This window comes from Periplaneta americana, chromosome 7 (genome assembly GCF_040183065.1).
Source record: "Periplaneta americana isolate PAMFEO1 chromosome 7, P.americana_PAMFEO1_priV1, whole genome shotgun sequence".
NCBI lineage: Eukaryota > Metazoa > Arthropoda > Insecta > Blattodea > Blattidae > Periplaneta > Periplaneta americana.
Window position 1 is genome coordinate 6,732,407 of NC_091123.1, and position 21,184 is coordinate 6,753,590.

Sequence of the window (21,184 nt, forward strand, 5' to 3'; positions counted from 1 at the left end):
AAAAGTTATAATAGGTGCACAAGATAAATTGGACACCCAGTATATATAGATTTAATCACAATGACATCAGCCGAAGAATATCGATGACCACAGGGATCCTGAATTACAGAAAACTATTTACAAAGTAAGTGATTAAAAAATTAAGCAAATAACATAGAATTAAATATGGATTTGTATTAAATAATTTTCATTGGGATTATAAGTCTGAAAAAAAGAGAATAATTAATAACTCAATTATTGTTAGGTTGGTTTATATATTAATGATGGTGAAGAATCTTCAAAGAGTCCTTTATTACTGAAACGGAAAGTTTACACAACCAGTTGAGAGCAAACTTTAAGATTTTTATAAATGTCTATGATATTTTAGAAATCCCTCCTCTATAACCAAATAATAAGCCAGTAACTGATCAATTGTAATCCAAGGTTTTACTGTACTACTACTTCTACTACTACTACTACTACTACTACTACTACTACTACTACTACTACTAAATAATAATAATAATAATAATAATAATAATAATAATAATAATAATAATAATAATAATAATAATAATAATAATAATAATGTCAGTTTTTGTCAGATGCGTCTCCAATTCACTGTGGGCTAAAGCAAGGAGATACACTATCACCTTTACTTTTTAACTTCGCTCTAGAGTATGCCATTAGGAAAGTCCAGGATAACAGAGAGGGTTTGGAATTGAACGGGTTACATCAGCTGCTTGTCTATGCAGATGACGTGAATATGTTAGGATAAAATCCACAAACGATTAGGGAAAACACGGGAATTTTACTGGAAGCAAGTAAAGCGATCGGTTTGGAAGTAAATCCCGAAAATACAAAGTATATGATTATGCCTCGTGACCAGAATATTGTACGAAATGGAAATATAAAAATTGGAAATTTATCTTTTGAAGAGGTGGAGAAGTTCAAATATCTTGGAGCAACAGTAACAAATATAAATGACACTCTGGAGGAAATTAACATAGAATAAATATGGGAAATGCCTGTTATTATTCGGTAGATAAGCTTTTGTCATCCAGTCTGCTGTCAAAAAATCTGAAAGTTAGAATTTATAAAACAGTTATATAACCGGTTGTCCTTTATGGTTGTGAAACTTGGACTCTCACTTTGAGGTTAAGGGTGTTTGAGAATAAGGTGCTTAGGAAAATATTTGGGGCTAACAGGGATGAAGTTACAGGAGAATGGAGAAAGTTACAGAACACAGAACTGCACGCATTGTATTCTTCACCTGACATAATTAGGAACATTAAATGCAGACGTTTGAGATGGGCAGGGCATGTAGCACGTATGGGCGAATCCAGAAATGCGTATAGAGTGTTAGTTGGGAGGCCGGAGGGTAAAAAGACCTTTAGGGAGGCCGAGACGTAGATGGGAAGATAATATTAAAATGGATTTGAGGGAAGTGGGATATGATGATAGAGAATGGATTAATCTTGGTCAGGATAAGGACCAATGGCGGGCTTATGTGAGGGCGGCAATGAACCTCCGGGTTCCTTAAAAGCCAGTAAGTGAATAATAATAATAATAATAATAATAATAATAATAATAATAATAATAATAATAATAATGAGCACTGGGTAAATTAGGCAAAGGAAAACGAAACTCTACCTGAAGTCTGTCTTCAGAGCGTCTCTATACACCACGGGCCCCATTTGGCTGTGTCAGGATTCGAACTCGATTTTCGGAAAGGTAAGATCTGGTGAAAAAAAGCTGCCCGCGTGTGTGAGTGACACGAGCCGACACTGCAAGTTGGTATCGTGCAGGGAGCCCATCCGTCTTGTCTGAGCGGTTGCCTAATCGGTTGGCCACAAGATCAGACATCTCGCGGATGTCTGATAATGTAATGTCTGCCGACTGCCCGTGTTTATGTTCTGCCCGCGCTGTTCCGATAACACAAAGACGGGAGCCATTCAGCGGATGAGTGGAACAAGTCACGCACCTCAGATTTTAATGAGAATATCTACAGGCAGTGGCTAAGGCTATGTGCAAACCACAGTGGCAGATTCGGGCCCGCTATGTGATGCACCGTCAGATATGATAGTCTTACAAGAGAAGCTACGACTTGGAAACGAGATAGCTTAATGAAACCTGTTCAAATTTCTACGGCTTGTTGCAAAACCTGTAGGTCCCAAACGTGGACTTAGACCAATGGTCGTCAGCACTCGCTGAAATGGGTAAAGAGTAAGGAGTCTATCGAAATATGCTCCGTCGTGCAGACGGGAGAGGGAGACTGCATACCTGCCAGCAGCCACGAATGCACTCTAGAGCCTCTCTTAGATAATGTTTTGCGAGAAAGAGGCGAAGAGCCTTCCTCCAAATACTTAGCGAGTTCTCGCTATTACAGATCACACCTCGCTATGATCATCTATGCGCTGCCTTTATGCAGAGAATCACTCGTTGGGGGAAATATTACAGGTTATGTATTTACGTATATTGTTGTACTTAAATACTGTATACAGGGTTAGTTAAAAGTCCCGCACCACCTAAATAACTTTTGAAGCATACGGCTCAGTGACATGAAACTTGCTATGTGAGGATAACCATATACGCTACTAAGAACTCAATAATGGTATTACCGAGTTTTTCCTACTTCCGATTTAACCGGAAGTAACTCCAATTCTCTTATTTTAAATGGAACACGCAATAACTTTTTTTATTTTTGAATAGTGCTCATTAAGAGCTGTTCAAAAAGTACCCACACTTGATACTTCTGTACAAATTCAGTGTTGCTAAGTCAAGAAAACAGAAAAGTGTATCGAATATTAAAATAATAAAATACTCCTTCCTTAACAAAAACAAAACAAAGCTGGCTCACTTTCTAAATTACGTGTTCAAATTGGTAGCCCTCAGCTGCTTTACAATGTGTCACTCGATCATAGAAACCATTTAAGGAATGATTTAACCAGGCTTTAGGAATATCTTGCACCACTTTCATTTTTATTTATCAACACTGAATTTGTACAGAAGTATCAAGTGTGGGTACTTTTTGAAAAGCTCTTAATGAGCTTACATTCAAAAACTCAGGTACAATAAAAATTGAAGTAAAAATAAAATGATGTCCCTGTATAACTTTCTCCATTCTCCTGTAACATTATTATTATTATTATTATTATTATTATTATTATTATTATTATTATTATTATTATTATTATTATTATTATTATTACACTTCGTGGAATTGCCACGAGATTCATAAGGTTTACTACGCACGCGGTATAGATTGTATGAGAAGGGAGCGTGCAACAGATGGAGTATGCCTCTGATGTAAACACTGAGGAGTATACTACGGTTACAATAAAACCTGTATCCTGCATTCAAGAAATGTAATGAATGATAATTGAAGTAGGAAATGTCTAAACATGTAAATACACAATTATTTTATAGTGAGATATATTAACTCTTAAAATTTAATGTAATATACTCACATCATCCTTGAATATGTGCAGTGAAGAGTTACGTACATTTTGAGCGACTGCAAAGTGAACCTCCTCCGATGGTCACTCAAACAGTTTTTATTTTGGGAAAATGTACGTTCAACATCATACGATGTAGTAGGTGCATATTTGAAGAACGGAAAGTCACTACTTTTTAGTACACCAACTTCAGACGTCTTGTCGTGACCTGATAGTACATCATTTATAATACGAAATTGTGAATAGGAGAATTTTTAGCAATAATGTTTCCCAACTTACATTTCACTTTTTCTGAAATTAGTGAATTGTTATTTTGGATAACGGTTTGTGATACGTTACACACTATATTAAGGGCTTTTGAGAGTTGTAGTTTAGACGATTCTAACAAGGTGATGCTTTTGGACACGATTTTAAAATTAGAATCAATGAACAGAATATCTTCCAGAAGCTGTTCAGAAGGCATTGATTTTACAGCTGCAACAGCGGAACTGTCTGTGCTATCCAATGCATCAATTACCTCCATTATTTTGCCGTAATATTCTGCATAATAATTAACAGCATCCAATCACATTTTCCAAAGGGTCAAGACTGGCTGCGGGGGTAAGGGTATTCCAGGGACAATTGTTTGGAACAGCAACACTCTCATTGTAATATGTTTGATTGAATTCTTGTCTGCACCGAACAAATGTTAAGCTTTGACTATTCCAACCACAGTAATGGAAAAACAAGTGCTTACATAGGTATACATTAGCTGTAGCTGCTCTATCTATTTGGACCGGTCACAACTCTTAACATGAACTGCTTATACAGGGACATCATTTTATTTTTACTTCAATTTTTATTGTACCTGAGTTTTTGAATGTACTTCACTCCCACCCCTTCCACTAATGAAGTTCCAACTCCACACAGAACCAAGACCGCAGATAGTAAGCAGTACTGAATGAGTATAGTATGTTCCAGAAATATGTTCGCGTTTTCCAGTGACGAAAGAGCTTTCAATATTGAATCATACTTTCGCACAGGTACTGTCCGTTTGCCTACGTCGCATCCCGATTTCTCCCACCTGCTTCTGCTCGCCCCTCTGTAATAGCTGGGCTGTCTTAGCTCTTTTCTGAAAACATTAATTTTTGTTTGGAATTGGACGTTTACGTAATATTATACAGCTGTTTAATTTAACTTAAATAAAAGGGCCTCGTTAAGTAATTAACTGTCACGTGATTTCCCCCCTTTCTACAATCCTGCGGCATAACCACTTGGACGGACAGTAGATAGCATATCTGAGTAATTTTATATTTTCGGGTCCGGCAGAAGTGAAGATTGAATTTACAGTAAGTAGAGTAGGTACAGTATTATTTCAATATGAGTTACTAGTACGAAGGACGAAACTGGCAATTGGAATTAGATGCAGTAGTCTATAGTGCGATAATATGCACAAAAGAACTGAAGCCTGTATCGAAATGAACGGCCACCATTTTCAAACTGGTGTTTAAATATTCATATTATGATTATATTTCAAATTAACTTCTTTCTCTATATTGTACGCTAATGTGCTGTAGACAGTATAATATACACTGCATAATGAATACGTTCGCATGGATAACTCAGTTCATGAGTAAAAACACTTATTCTTAATACAGTACTGTACTTTGATTAAACAAAAACCTAATGAAAATTATGAAACTCAAAATTGCGATATTTCCTAGTTTATGTAAATGGATGAACTATTTTTCTTCCTTCCTATACCTAGTAGAGTGATTTGTTTGTGTTTTACGCCAGTATCATCGAACTACAGTCGTGGAAGGGGATAGCAAACTGTGTTTCCGGTTCTCTAAAGGTATAGACAGGTTAATATTAAAAATGTTAGTAAAAATAAAATGATGTCCCTGTACTACTAGACCGGGCGGTCGCTCACCTCCTCTATACTACCGTACATCGGCAACCTGATTGCATGCTACGTGTGGCAATTCAACGAAGTCTAATTATTATTATTATTATCATCATCATCATCATAATTTCTTTCAAAATATAGGATGAAAGAGTCTCTTCTTAAAAGGAAACAGTTTCTAAAAGAGACCATTCGAAAATTTCAAGTTTCGGTTGAGCCATAGGCAGAACAACTTCTGGAACGCACTGTAGTCAGGTACCCAACATTTTCTGTAGACTCTGAGGATTACGTACAAGCGAAATTACCTGAAATACCACGTGAATAAACATACTGTTCAGCCCGATGCGCTTGTTTACTCTTGTGCGGTTGTGGTCCACTTTGCCCATTCATTTTGTGTAATCAGATTAAGACCACATTTTCTTCCATGTCCCGTAATTTCAAATGTGTTTCAAACATACTACGTTGTGGATAGAACCGTTTAAGCGACGGTGTTCCAAACTCGTGAATTCAATCCAGGATTTCCGGTTACACAAATCACAGTTACTCCATTCCACAGTTTATGTAACGGTCTGAAAAACCCCTTTTATTGCAGTGATAATATTCGAAACTAATCTTTGTTTCTGGGAACACGGATTTTGTGGAAACCCAGGGACGTATTGTTATTTCAAGTGCTCTGAAAACTTAACTAATGTTATGAGACACTACGAACTGAGCGGTTTACCTAGTCGTGGCATTGTTATCATCGCCCATTCAGTCCTGTGTGCAAATCCAGGGATATAGAATTTTATGCACTTGGTAGGATCACAGAATGGGATTTGTAGATACGATAATTAATGCTGAATAGAGATGACAATAAATTAATACCCCTATATGTAGGCTACCCGCATCATTGAATTTATCTACCTAGATCTGATATTGAAATTACAACGGGGAGAGCTCTTATAATCTTCCCATTATGCATTTTAATTCTAAAAACTTGCGCCATTATAAGAGTCACTATCATTGCCCAGGCATGCTTCCATTTCATAACGCTTAGCAATCCTGCGAAAGCTTTCAAACGTTTGCCGCTTTTAATTAATTTATTGTAATTCTCTTCATTAATGTTTTCCTGGAATATCGGACGTCGATATCAGGAAGATCGCTGCCGAAATAATACCTTTAATTTTTTTAGTGGTATGGAGCTATTAGATAGGTAAATTTACATATTCTATACATCAGGTTTTTATTGATTTAAGGGGTTAGGTACAGCTCACAGCTGTAAAATTGTTGGAAATATTCAACATATTTTTCCTCCATTACTGTATCTTGTACAATAATGAAAATTGGTTGTAAAATGCTGTCCTTCTGCCTACTTACAAATAATGGCTTTCAAGGAACCCGAAGGTTCATTGCCGCCCTGACATAAGCCCGTCACCGGTCCCTATCCTGAGCAAGATTAATCCACTCTCTATCATCATATTCCATCTCCCTTAAATCCATTTTAATATTATCCTCCCATCTACGTCTCGGCCTCCGTAAAGGTATTTTTCCCTCCGGCCTCCCAACTAACACTCTATATACATTTCTGGATTCGCCCATACTTGCTACATGCCCTGCCCATCTCAAAAGTCTGGATTTAATGTTCCTAATTATGTCAGGTGAAGAATACAATGCGTGCAGTTCTGTGTTGTGTAACTTTCTCCATTCTCCTGTAACTTCATCCCTTTTAGCTAAAAATATTTTCCTAAGAACCTTATTCTCAAACACCCTTAACCTATGTTCCTCTCTCAAAGTGAGAGTCCAACTTTCACAACCATACAGAACAACCGGTAATATAACTGTTTTATAAATTCTAATTTTCAGATTTTTTGACAGCAGACTGGATGATAAAAGCTTCTCAACCGAATAATAACAGTCATTTCTCATATTTATTCTGTGTTTAATTTCCTCCCGAGTTATCATTTAATTTTTTTTTTAAACAACTACCTTTCCAATCCCTCCTGTACACACTCCAGTAGTCTTCATAGAGGAATACCCAGACGATAGAAAACAAAAGATGGGAAAAGAAATTAATGAGGTGTATAAACAATTGAATACTCTTTCATATTTAAGTATAAAAATATAGGAATGCCATTTGAAATTTCAAAGTGGAGATGGCTAAGGGGTGGCGGGTGATATCTAAAATGCGATTAAGACTGGTTTCAAACTTTCCCCTCACTATCTAAATTGACGTGTTTTTTGTGTACATTGAATTCAATATAAATTAGTTATTTAGACTGGGAAGTTTTGAAATGAAAGCCCTGTATATTGCACCGTTGTCCCAGCGACTAGTTCGGCATTTCCGTGTTCGAATCCCGATTGGTTCAAGTGAAATTTTTATATGTAAAAATACGGTGCTTAAGTTTTCGTGAGATACTCCCGTTTCCCCTATCGGAAATTTGTCCATTTCGTCATTAATCACTGTCATGCGTTGCTTGTAGCTCGTCTGCCTTTTGCCAACGCTAAAAGTCTACAGCTTTCGCTCGTCCATCAGAAATGTCGACGCTAGGGTGAATGTCACAAAGTCAAGTATACTCCATTGGTTTAAAAAAAAGATATTCGAGGATGTATGTTTTGATTCAGTGACTAAGGACAGGGTAATTTCCTAGTACCCGGTACTCATTACATAGGTCGTTTTTGTATTTACACAGTGGTTCCTTTCTGAAAAGAAAAACGATAAAAATATTTTCTTTTGTCGAAAATGAACTACAACCTAACCTAACCTAACCTAAGAACACATTATTATAGATAACGAGTACCGGGTACTAGGAAACTACCAAGGACAGTAAAATAAGGTTTAGTAATTTCGGCGCAAGACAAATGGGTGACATATTCACATAAATCTGGGAACAATCTACATACTGTACCAACCTCTGCTATAGCTTGACAACTGATCAAAATATAAATTTTGTACGCATTTGTTTGCGTGTATTCTTACTGTTAATGATATTTTAAGGGAATAACTACCAGTAAATTTTAATATTGTTACTATGTTGTAATGGTAACTCAACACACTTACCATGCAGGAAACCAGCATCTCGAAATTGGACGTGTAGCTTCACCCGGTTGAAGATAACCTCTTAAAGTCAGTCAACCATAACTGGCAGAAGTTAGAATCACTTCACAAGCATTCCCTTCACAAAACAAATAAACATCATAGCACCTCTTGTTCCTTCCACACGATAAGTTCCAGAAAATGGGTAGAGAACGCAACTTCTATTTCTTGTAAAACACGAAAGCTAATTTATTTCAACAATCACGAAAGAAGACGTTCCCACAACATTACCGCGCCATTTCAACTATCACGCCAGTCGTTTGACTTTTGTTTGTAATATTAATATGGCGTTTATTGCCAACTTTTAGAAGTCTAAAAAATAATAAAGAATATAAACAATAATGTGAATGTAAAACGAAACATTTCAAATGGTAACGTAAATAACTGTGTTAAGTCGATGTAAATTTATAATTCGAATATAGAATATCTTATTAAATTAAACTGAAATGAACTAACCGAGTGCAAGGGACTCTGTTCCGTGTTGTGTGACGCCTGACTTGTGAAACCAGTACCGGTAGCAAAAAATCAGGATAGAGGAATACACATTAACTACCTCCCCTCCCCTTCACCCCTTCCCCTACACCATCAGAAACGTTGCCAAGATGCACACTGAACAAACTGCTGAAAAATATATATTAATCTGTTACGTACTTTCCACATTTTTTGTATACAGTATGTTCGAAAGCATTTATTTACCTACGTATTAATTAATTAATTAATTGATTTATTTAGTTGATCATGAAAAGAGGGCCATTTATGAACCTTGTATTCCCTATCTTAGTGCCAAGTATAACAACCCTCTCTTCAATTGGTCAGTGACAGGTTTATTTTTTGGTGCTCGGAGTTTTTTTTATTGGGTTATTTTACGACGCTGTTTCAACATCTAGGTTATTTAGCATCTGAATGAAATGGTGATAATGAGTCCGGGGTCCAGCACCGAAAGTTACCTAGTATTTTCTCGTATTAGGTTGAGAGAAAACCCCGGAAAAAACCTCAACCCCGACCGGGATTCGAACCCGGGCCACCTGGTTTCGCGGCTAGACGCGCTGACCGTTATTCCACAGATATGGACTGCTCGGATTTCTTTACCAAAATTTACATATAATTTTTTACAACAATTATCAATATCTTTTGTAATTCAAAAAATCACCTTGCAAATTCTCAAAGATTCCCTGCAGATTATACAGTTTAATTTATACCGCTCAGAAGGCTTTAATTAAGGATATGCTAATTTTAAATAAAATCTTTTATTTATAGTATAATTTTAAAGTCATCTTCAAAGATTTTATTTTATAATTTATAACCAGTGGTGCTTAATTATTACATTTTATTTTTATAACAATACTCATATTTAATTAATTATATTTTTATTTGCTATTAATTTCCGGATCATCGTGGTCATCCTTAATTAAGGCCGGACGATTTATTTCTCTCTATCGTCACACTGCATCTAGTCCATATTTAAGCGAATTTAAGCGAGCGAGGTATTTCATGCGTTAAGCATGGGATTCGCATTCGGGGAGGACTGCGGTTCAAATCTCCGGACTGACCAACCTGATTGTGGTTTTTCCGTGGTTTTCCATAGCTATTTAGGCAAATACCGGGTTGGAAATTTCATTGCCACGGTCCATTTTCCTTCCTCTTCCCTGTAGAAAAAGAATTTAGATTTCATATCATATCATTCATCTTCAACATCTCATTCCATATTCAGTCATATTCAGATTATGACACATATCTTCGTCCGCTTGCAGGACGGGCGTCCTCTCCCCGAAACCGTGTCTGGGCGAGGTCCCCGATCTGAGTTCTGAGCCTTTCGTAATATCTCTGCCAGGATTTATTCCTTAAGGGCACTTCGACACCTTAGAAGGGCTGTTGAAATGTATCCTGTGCTGTTTGGTCACCTTGGTGATGTGAACTTAAGGCGGGGGGTGTAGGGGACCCATTGAGTGAGCGGGTTTGGGATTTCATGCGGCCGGTGGGCTAGTACACCTCATTCTCAATATTATCTCATACTTCGGGGTGCACAATAGTCCACTGTCGAGGACGTCCTGAAGGGTCGTCCCTAACCCGTCCTAGCTACTACTACTACTACTACTACTACTACTACTACTACTACTACTACTACTACTACTACTACTACTGCTAAATAAAGTACTGTACTCTAATACAATAAAATATTAATTGACTTACTAAAATTATATTTCACTAATGTTAGCTTCACCAAGACGCTTGCACGGAGCCGCCATTTTCAGTTGACTATCTATGCGGAAAACAAATGACGATCGCAAAGCATGTTTTATAGTACCGTAAAGAATTTGCAGTTTTAAGTGTTGGGAAACAAAGAAACAAATGCTAGGGAAGTGATAAAAACAAACAAATTCTAGGGAAATTATAAAATTGTAGCAACAAATAGCCATGATTGGTTGAAACACATCCTTTCGGACCTAAGTAGTATGACGTAGTAAAAGTGTCACACTAATTTTGCATTGTAATAATTTCTTGTCGTTTATTTTTACATTTCTATCATAAACTTCAAATACAAAAAGTGTGTTAGTTCTATTTGCGAATAATGTGGATTTTGTTTCGGTTCTTCTCAACCTTTTTCGTCCCATGCGTCTATTCATTACACTGTCATTCCCCCATCTTGACTAAAAATAATGCATATAAAATTTAAAATATTTTATTTCATATATTAATGTATATACATTACGTCCTTTATAGTCCTCATTAGAGAACTACAGAATAGGGCTTACAACGGGTTTAGATTCAACCGACCGAACGATCGAATTTGAACTGGTTACTCTTTATGTTTTTGCAGACCAGACAGAACACCAGGCGCACTTCATCGTATATGAAACTGACATTTTCTGAGTACACAAGCGGAGTAACAATTGAAGGAAATTTACTTTGCCTTATATTAAAAAAAGTGTTTGGTATGGGCCTACAATTATTGATTGTACACTTTAATACATTTATCTTCATAACCAATACACAAATGAACAAATGGACACATAGATCATGAGGAGAGATTTGAAAAATCTAGGGTACGTTTTTTCTCTAACATTTACAGTTTTAGAGGAAATCGTTAAGTTGCAATGAAGTATTTGGCAACACCACGGCTTCTGCATACTTTCCCTCCCCTTCTGCTGTATTCAGTTGTAATACGCGACGTGTTCTGCGTTGCCAGATTTATTTAAACAATTTTCGTTATTATTCAATTCAAATTCATGGCTAAATGGTTTAATTTGAAAAAAAAAGAAGATTACACACATTAACTGTTCAGATTATTTTTATCTGCTTGTATAGCATTCAGACATTTCTGTCGGGCCATTACCAAAATAGAGCGCTGCAAACATTGGGCAAAGATTATTGTTTTCCTGCCCAACGGTGCTCCATCTAAGGAAAAGTGCAATAAAAGTTCTGCTATATTTAACATATATAATTTTGGTGCAGAGGTTACCATCCACTCTCTACAGTGCGTAACATGATGACACTTCTGTCATAGATGAATATATAATAGGATGCGAAACTTACAGAGTTTCCCGTAACACATACTAGAGACGCTGTTGTAGAAATTGATCTTCCTGCCACCTGTTGGGGGGGAGGAGCGTTATTACATCTAGCAGCGCACCAAGTAGCGAAAAGAGTAACTAATTACTCCATGCATTTAGCAGCGTACCTGGTGACGAAAATGTTAAACTGTGCAGAAAGTATTCCCTCCCACCCTCATCGATATTCAAAACTAACCCAATTTAAAATAAAACTTTTACATTTTTATTCCTCACAGCATCTTCTACTGAAAATTCTTACCGGAGAAAACAGGAAGATAAAAGAGACGTTCTACTTTACACCACCCAATTAAAATATAACCAGACAGAGACAGAAAATAAAGCAAAAGGTTACGTAATTGGGATTGTATTCTTTGGGTATTTATTGTACAGCGCAATGGAAAAGTCTGCAAGAACTACTTAGATAGTTCAATTTATTATATTACTATTACTTTACAATACATTCAACAACACTATTTTTACAACGTCCATAAACATCACTGTTTAACATACACTGCTTATACACACACGTAGTATCACTTTATGTTCACTCATTAGCAAGTTTCTGTCTGCCATCTTGTCTCCTCGAACAAAATCTCGAATGGATAAATAGAGAACTCTGGGTAATGTACCCAACACGTAGTTCTAATGTTCACCACCTACGACGTTGGGCGCTGATCATCTTATTTGAGCCCCCCGCCGCCAGATGATGCTGACTGCAGTTTCGCATCCTATTACATATTTATCCATGCTTCTGTTTCGTTGGCAGACATCGACGAGTGTGCGGACAACAACGGGGGCTGCGAGTCGCTGTGCCTCAACATCCCGGGCTCCTTCAGCTGCACCTGCAAGCAGGGATTCCGCCTGGCCGCCAACGGCAGGGCATGTCTTGGTAAGAAGCTGCAAAAAGGAAAAAAATACAGTACAGGTTCTCTAGTCTAGCTGGGCTTGTTGGCCTTAGTTGTACAGGTAATTACACAAGATAGAAAAAACCTGCGCGACAGACCACTTATCGGTACTGCGCAGGACGGATCAGTTGTAGCAGAGCCATCTTCAGTTATTGTCGGACCATCGGATCTGTGCCCCTTCAGCGCTGTCGTCGTTCTCGGAAAAGTTAACGCCTGTACTCACTCCACTCCACCCGCTTTCCTCCCACCACGTTAAACAGCAGGCCACGAACCTTACCGAATAGGGATGTTGCCAAACTTCCGTCAAACGGTGTCATAAATACCTGGTCCTCCATGCTGCAATATTATTTCTTTCAATCAAAATACATCTTGTATTTCTACATTTTTTAAACCTAAATCCCATGTCTCGAATCACTTTCCGTAGCTTTTCTGTCCAACCTTGGAAATTATTGCTTCTCTCGCAAGTTTCAGTAATTTCTTCAATGTTGAAACTTCTTTCTGAACGGTATAAAATTCTTGTATCTTTCTTCTTAGAATACAACGGTTCATATCATCTACAATAATTAAAAGTTCCCTTGGTCTATTCTTCTCTGGTGATTCTAGTTTTTCATCTCCTGCACAGACCCCCTCTCTCCTGATTTTCTTTATTAGGAGTTCTGACCTGTCTATATAAATTACATAAAATGTTGTATTATTAGTACTAGTTAAGTAAGTAATTTTAATACATAATCAATTGAAATAAAATAAGCCTCAGCTGTGATAGCAGTTGCTCTTTTCGTTGCCTGATTTATAGGAAACAGATATTGACCTGTTTGTGTCTCTTCATCGCAAAATGCTATTACGTACTTGCTTAATAATATTTCTTTCACCACTCCGTGCTACAGTATTCATGTTGAGTTGACAACACTGGACTGCAAGTGCAAATATTGTAAACTGTCCCGCAAGAAGGCTCAAAATTGTGAGTAGTGGGGGACAGAAAGGGAGAGAGATAGAAAAGAGAGAGATAGGAATGCAGGGAGAGAAATGAATTACCGAGGCTGAGAAGGAATTAGGGTTCAGTTCGCATATCTTACGGGGGCACAGATCCGATGGTCCGACTATACAAGCCGAATCATGCGTAGGTTTGGCAACACTGAGCGGAGGCAAGAGAGGAGGCGAAATACAACGCGATGTTTGACATCTGTGTGTGATCTGTGGACATTATAGTCTTTTGGTTTCGTTGTAATGTGTAAATTTTCGACATTAATTTGTACAAAAGTAAGTGAATATGAACAAGATTCAGTGTATTGATGTACGTAATTTATTACGGAATCTGAAATGGTATTTTATTTAAGTTTCAGAATACCGCGTATTCAGAATACAAAGACTGTGCCGCTTGAAGTAACTAAAATAGTACATTATGCAACGAGCCTATAATGAAGGTAATTAAGAAGTGAGTATGGATATTTATGAAAAGAGCGCAAGCGAGTTTCATAATTTTCATACGAGCTTCTTAATTACCATTATAGGCGAGTTTCATACGGCTTTTTATACTCGACCATATTTCTAACTTGATATTATTAATTTTAATTGTATCTGACCTTCAGCAATGTTCCGACGCGAAAGTACTGATTTTTTTCCGAGGAACAGATATCCACATTGACCTTGCTAGGCCATAAGAACCTACAGAGATAACATTGAAATTAAATTAGACATTGAAAAACGAGGTGACAAATTGAATTTATTTGAATATTATTTACAATTAACGCTAATTATTATAGTAACAGAACATAACCTTCTGCGACAGTATTGGATTTCCAGCCTCCGTGACTTTTCGCTAATTCTCTTTCGATTGCATATCCGAGAATAATCGATACTTGCGGTTTTATAACGGTAGAAAGCTGACCTGTCATTGGCTGAACAGTTGTAACCTGAGTCGTCATTGGCTGAAAGACCTGACCTTTAATGAGTAGGTGTACTTTAATGACATGCATTAAAGGTCTGCTACCAGGTGTATAATAACTACGTTTCGGCATGGTCGAGCATAAAAAAATTAAAAGCATACGTGTTTTTATTGATGGTACAAGGTGAATAAATAAATACTTTAAAAATGTTACTTACACCAAAAATAAATAAAATAACGACGTACTTTCGCAACATCTTATTCCAATCAAAAAACCATTATGTAGCTAGTAAATTGACAATGTTTTGGCGCTTCCTGGTGTTTGACGTGAAAGGTCTAGGATATAATATACATTTAGCCTCGGTAGCGCAATTGGTACAGCGCTGGCCTTCTGTGCTTGAGGTTGCGGATTCGATCCCGGTCCAGGTCGATGGCATTTAAGTGTGCGTTAATGCGATAGGCTCAAGTCAGTAGATTTACTGGCGTGTAAAAACTTCTGCGGGACAAAATTCCGGCACACCAGCGACGCTGATATAACCTCTGCAGTTGCGAGCGTCGTTAAATAAACCGTAATTATTTATTTTATAACATACATTTCAATCTCATGTGGTTATCTGTCGTGCTTTTCTATAAATATTTCAGATGTCTAGGAATCCAGTTTTGGTTTGAACCTGGCCAGTCACCATAACAATACTGTTATCCTGAATTATTTGTTATAAACTTTTTCAAATACAATTTTAAATAAATATAACTATAGAAAACAAGTTAAGAATGTAAACTATGCAAATAAAATAAAAAATAAAGGAAACTTTGGACATAATAAATTATGAGGAAGAAAATACAGTAAGGCGAAGTATAAAGATCCATGACAAAATGCAGGAACATACTTTTAACATAACACGTAACAAAACAAATCATTATCTATTAAGCAGTCCACACCTGTGGAGTAACGATTAGCGAGTCTAGCCGTAAAACCAGGTGGTCTGGGTTCGATTCCCGGTCGGGGCAAGTTACCTGGTTGAGGTTTTTCCGGGGTTTTCCCTCAACCCAATATGAGCAAATGCTGGGTAACTTTCGGTGCTGGACCCCGGACTTATTTCACCGGCATCATCACCTTCATCTCATTCAGACGCTAAATAACCTAAGATGTTGATAAAGCGTCGTAAAATAACATACTAAAATAAATAAAATCTATTAAGTAGGCCTATGTGCCAATTAGCGTAAACTCAGTGAAAATACGAAGTGAAAAAACATGTTTATAACTATTTTTTTTAAATGATAATAATGAACAAACCCTCAAAACCAATAAAGCGAGTGTGTGCATCTACAAATTATAGGTAGTTCTGACGTATAGCAGGCATTTCGAATCTTCAACAAAACTGCAACATTTATGGGATCACAAAACAGCTGTTTACAATGAACTTGAAAATCAACGGCGTAACATTGCCGATAGGCCTATATTATACAGCACGTGAGACCCCACAATTTTCAATGGCAAAGGAAGCTTTTAATAGAAAAAGGAGCATCTTCTGCGGACTTTGGAAAAAGAAGTAAGGAAGAGACTTGTGAAGTGCTTTGTGTGGAGTGTGGCATTGTATGGGGGCAGAAACATGGAGATTACGACGAAGTGGTCCACGCCTGTGGAGTAACGGTTAGCACGTCTAGCCGCGAAACCAGGTGGCCCGGGTTCGATTCCCGGTCGGGGCAAGTTACCTGGTTGAGGTTTTTTCCGGGGTTTTCCCTCAACCCAATACGAGCAAATGCTGGGTAACTTACGGTGTTGGACCCCGGACTCATTTCACCGGCATTATCACCTTCATCTCATTCAGACGCTAAATAACCAAAGCTGTTGATAAAGCGTCGTAAAATAACCTAATAAAATAAAAAAAAAACGACGAAGGGAAGAGAAGCGAATAGAAGCATTTGAAATGTGGATATGGAGAAGAATGGAGCGTGTGAAGTGGACAGACAGAATAAGAAATGAAGCTGTGTTGGAAAGAGTGGGTGAAGAAAGAATGATGCTGAAACTGATCAGGAAGAGGAAAAGGAATTGGTTGGGTTATTGGCTGAGAAGAAAATGCCTACTGAAGGATTCACTGGAAGGGATGGTGAACGGGAGAAGAGTTCGGGGTAGAAGAAGATATCAGATGATAGACGACATTAAGATATATGGATCATATGCGGAGACTAAGAGGAAGGCAGAAAAGGGGGAAGATTGGAGAGTGCTGGACGTAGTAGGACGTCCAGACCAGGCAGTCAGCATGGTACAAGACCAATCCAGGACCTCGCGGGAGAAACGTAACACAAAATACACATGCGCAGTCTTGCTGCAGGCAGATTAATCGGATGGCCGTCTCAAACAACATCAATATAATACAATTTAAGTAATACAGGGGGGGGGAACAAATCAAATGATGACGTTTTCATAGAGGATGCGCTGTCAGCAGAGCATGAAACTGGAAAACAAAGCCGTAAATCACGGCGCAGCTAACGCGATCAACTGCGGGCTGATAAAAAGTCCATAAAGCAAGATTTAATTTTTGATACGGCGGAATTAATATTGCAGCGGCGTCCGAGTCTGAGATCCTTCTGACAAGTCCGCGGGCGCTCCGGCCATTTTCAAGATTAATAATTCGCAGAGTGGTCGTCAGCTGGCGCTACGTTTCACGCGCTGCTGGGTACTGCAAGAAAGCGAGTCTCACAGCGCCATTCGGTCGCTTCACGAACTACTGCACCCTACATGCTACAGTACTGCTCTGTGGAAAGTGTAGGTCTGTGCGGTGAAAGTTTTAAGGTAGGGTTGCCGTATCTTTAAACGTAAAAATGAGAAACCATACAGTTCGGACCTTTACAATTGAGACAGGGAAATCAAGAACTTCCTAATTCCAATAAACCAAATTTTACAGGAGAGAGAAGAAAGTTATCATCTGTCTTACTAACTTTAAATATTCCGTAAAGTGGGGTGACTTTGAACGCAGAGGTGACTTTGAACAGTAATTTAGCGCCTTTCTAAATTAAATGCTGTACCCAATTGCGAAAAATCTATTTAAGTTGCAAATAGACTAGTTCCGTTTTTTCGCAATAAGGTACAGAATTTAATTTAGAAAGGCACTAAATTACTGTTCAAAGTCACCTCGGCGTTCAAAGTCACCCCACTTTACGGTTATACATTTACCTATTAATATTATGTAAAATTACATTCTTTATCAATTAAATACTTCAAAACCTAAGTTTTTACATTATATTATGCTACAATTTAAAATAAATACTGCTGGAGTTAGGGGTTTTCTGACTTCCACAGTGTATGAATTAAGAAAAGTAAATAAATATGCGGCATATGAAGAAAAAAAGATAAGTATGCTATATCATAATTTCCTGATGATACACTGGAATATACGAGAAAATTGAAGTCAATTATTAAGATTAACTTTGCTACATTTTTTTTAATTTCAAATATATCAGACAGAAAATCACAAATTACCAAAAAGCACATCAAAATACACAAATAAAACCACTAACAATCTTAAAAGGTTAACGCAGTCTGATTCATGTTACAGATTCTTTTTCACTCTCAATGTTGGTTGCTTGACGGTTGTCAGCCCACTTTGAGGTCTGTGGATATAGAGGGAAAAATTGGATCGGTGTATGGTATAGTTCCCTGGTAGCTCAGTTGGTAGAGCGTTAGTGCGTTTAAGGGGACACTTATGTGAGTTTTAAATCTTTTACAATTTTCATCCAAAATTTATTAATTTTAAACTACATAAATATGTCTACGATATTATCATTTGTATAAAATTTGGTGCCATTAGGGCTAATAGTTTTGAAATGATATTTTTAAATGCATTTTATATTCATGTCACTAAAAGGGCTCCTTGCGTCATAATTTTCACAATTTTTAGTTCATATTAGCTGAAAGGCTTCAAAATAGTCATAGTCATAGGAACATAAATTAGCTTTTTGAGCTCGGTCTAAATAGAGAGTCACAATAAATTTTTAAGTGGATTTTCTTAATTTTTCACCATTATTTCACCATAGTGTCCCCTTAACCAAATTTAACCAAAGGTCCCGGTTCGATACCCATCTCCGGAACAATTCTTCCCTTGAAATTATTCAAATCAACTTTACAGGGACTTATACCTGAAAGCTCGATATGCAAGGATTCCAGTTTATTCAGTCACTGAAAGCAATTATTTATTGTTATACTCTACCCAATTATCTTCTGGCTTAGTTGCCTCATATATGATGGCCTTGTTGTATCACTTGTGGGGTTCAGACCTGTCTTCGGACAGTTGACTAAATAAACAAAAAGATGCTTTAAAATTACTTTCCCACGTCATCATATGTTTCAAGAACCTGATGTTACACCCTTTTTTTCCGGGAGGTCTTCAATTAGGCTAAGTAATTTACAGGAGGAACAAGTTACAATGAAATGTGCTGCTTAATACAAAAGTAGGATTCTAACGTCACAACTTTAGAGTAAATATACAATCTATATCCCAGTTATTTATGTTAGGCCTAAATTAGAATATATATAAACACACAGAATAGCCTATAAAAGCCGACTAACACTCATAAATCAATTCCCTGTAGAAGTATGTGATTTTTTAAATCTTAATTTAAACTAATTAACCGTTCAGCAATCTCTGATATAAGGCAAGGAATGCTCTCGATCAAATTTCTCATCTAATCGCCCTCACACCAATATATTCCCAGGGTTCGATTCCCGGTCGGGGCAAGTTACCTGGTTGAGGTTTTTCCGGGGTTTTTCCTCAACCCAATATGAGCAAATGCTGGGTAACTTTCGGTGCTGGACCCCGGACTCATTTCACCGGCATTATCACCTTCATCTCATTCAGACGCTAAATAACCTAAGATGTTGATAAAGCGTCGTAAAATAATCTACTAAAAAAACAATCCATTCTGTCATCTTTTTCTTTTCAATTTTCCTTTTCTACAGCCCGCCACCAATGCATGCTATAAGTCCACCACATCATAACGAGAATTTTCATCATTTCACCCCCGCTGTTCGTGTCGCCGCGTCCGTTTATAAGGGTAGGTACACGTTGGAGCAACGATAAACGATAAGAGAAATGATCTAGCGACGCTTTGGTATTATCAAAGAATCAAGTGTTCATATCGGAGCAACGAGAACGCGGGAAGCGAACATTTTGATTTATCAGTAGAAGATATTCTATGCATTCACTTAATGAGAGAAGATATATAGGAAATATCAGCTGCTAAGTTCAAGGTTAATATAACTTAAATACGTACAAAATTGAACCCGTTTCTCATCCCGAAGATAGTATAAATTCGTTGTGTTGTGATTGGTTCTTGTGATCACATAACATAGGACGAATAAATACACAACTGATCAATTTGTCAATATCTACAATAATTAATTTAATATGCCGAAATAATAATAAATCGATTAATATTCGGATATATTGATAACCACCGGTATTTATACAGATTAATATTATCTTAATCAGAGATCATATGAACGACAAGAGCGAAGAAAATGGAACTTTGCTTTTTCGTCGCTTTTATCGTGTATCTTCGCTTTTATCGTTACTCCAATATGCACACCTCAATAACAATGCATGCTTCAATTCTCTCTGATATAGCATCGCTGCTTCTTTTATCATTTATCGTCGCTCCAACGTGTACGTACCCTTAGACGGAAATTCTAAGAGTAGCTGCTTGTAAGGCATCACCATCGTGGAAAACCTGAACTGCATATTCTGCAGCAAAGAGGGGTGAAACAGTCCATTACGTTATTTGCCCCTGCAAGAGTTTGGCTTGCAGAAGATACTACGTCTTCGTGATATTCAGTTTATTACTTAATTGACTGCATTAGCAGAACTATACTCCTCAGTCAGGGATGATTAGCTGGCTCTGAATAATTCAGACAAGCACAATATGCTTTTAGGCTGGAGTGCTTACGGAGAGGTGCCGCGTTATAAGAGTGTCTTTTGGGAACGTGCAACAACGACTGAAGTACATTCCTCTTGTATTTTTCTCGAAAGAGAAATGACGAATATAAAAATCGTACCAAACTGTAGGGACTGAATAACACTCTCAAATACACCTAGACTATAGGCGTACAAAAGCAATAAAAAAAAACTGACACACCCGTGGATCCGTGTTGGAAAGTCAGGGGTTTGATGTAGAAGTTGGCTGTGAAATGAAAGACAAGTTAACTATAGTATAATTTAATTTATTGAAGTCCAGCGGTATGAGAAGTAACAAATGTATGGTTTATTGCATATAATTTCATTTAGTTCATTCGTGTTGTTATACTTCCTCACACTTTTCTTGAGATCTAATCCCGTTTACTGCTCGGTATATGTGTTTGCTTCTACTGGATCGTATTCAGTGTCCACATTCATTAGTTCACAAATACTCCGTCTGGCCGCGAAACCAGGTGGCCCGGGTTCGAATCCCGGTCGGG

General features: G+C 37.4%; 1 protein-coding gene and 1 long non-coding RNA gene across 4 annotated transcripts in view; one reads left to right on the forward strand and one right to left on the reverse strand.

Moving 5' to 3' along the window:
• The window catches only part of LOC138702843 (uncharacterized), a 79,324-nt gene extending 70,506 nt beyond the window's left edge, over positions 1-8,818 (reverse strand). Inside the window, exon 1 of the long non-coding RNA XR_011332908.1 lies at positions 8,360-8,818. This is a non-coding gene — a long non-coding RNA (uncharacterized lncRNA). The remainder of the gene's footprint in view (positions 1-8,359) is intronic.
• LOC138702841 (fibrillin-2-like) overlaps positions 1-21,184 on the forward strand; it is an 868,508-nt gene that overhangs the window by 764,799 nt on the left and 82,525 nt on the right. For all 3 annotated transcript variants that reach the window (XM_069830178.1, XM_069830179.1, XM_069830181.1), the window contains exon 8: positions 12,713-12,835. In XM_069830178.1, the coding sequence (XP_069686279.1) occupies positions 12,713-12,835 (123 nt within the window). The remainder of the gene's footprint in view (positions 1-12,712; positions 12,836-21,184) is intronic.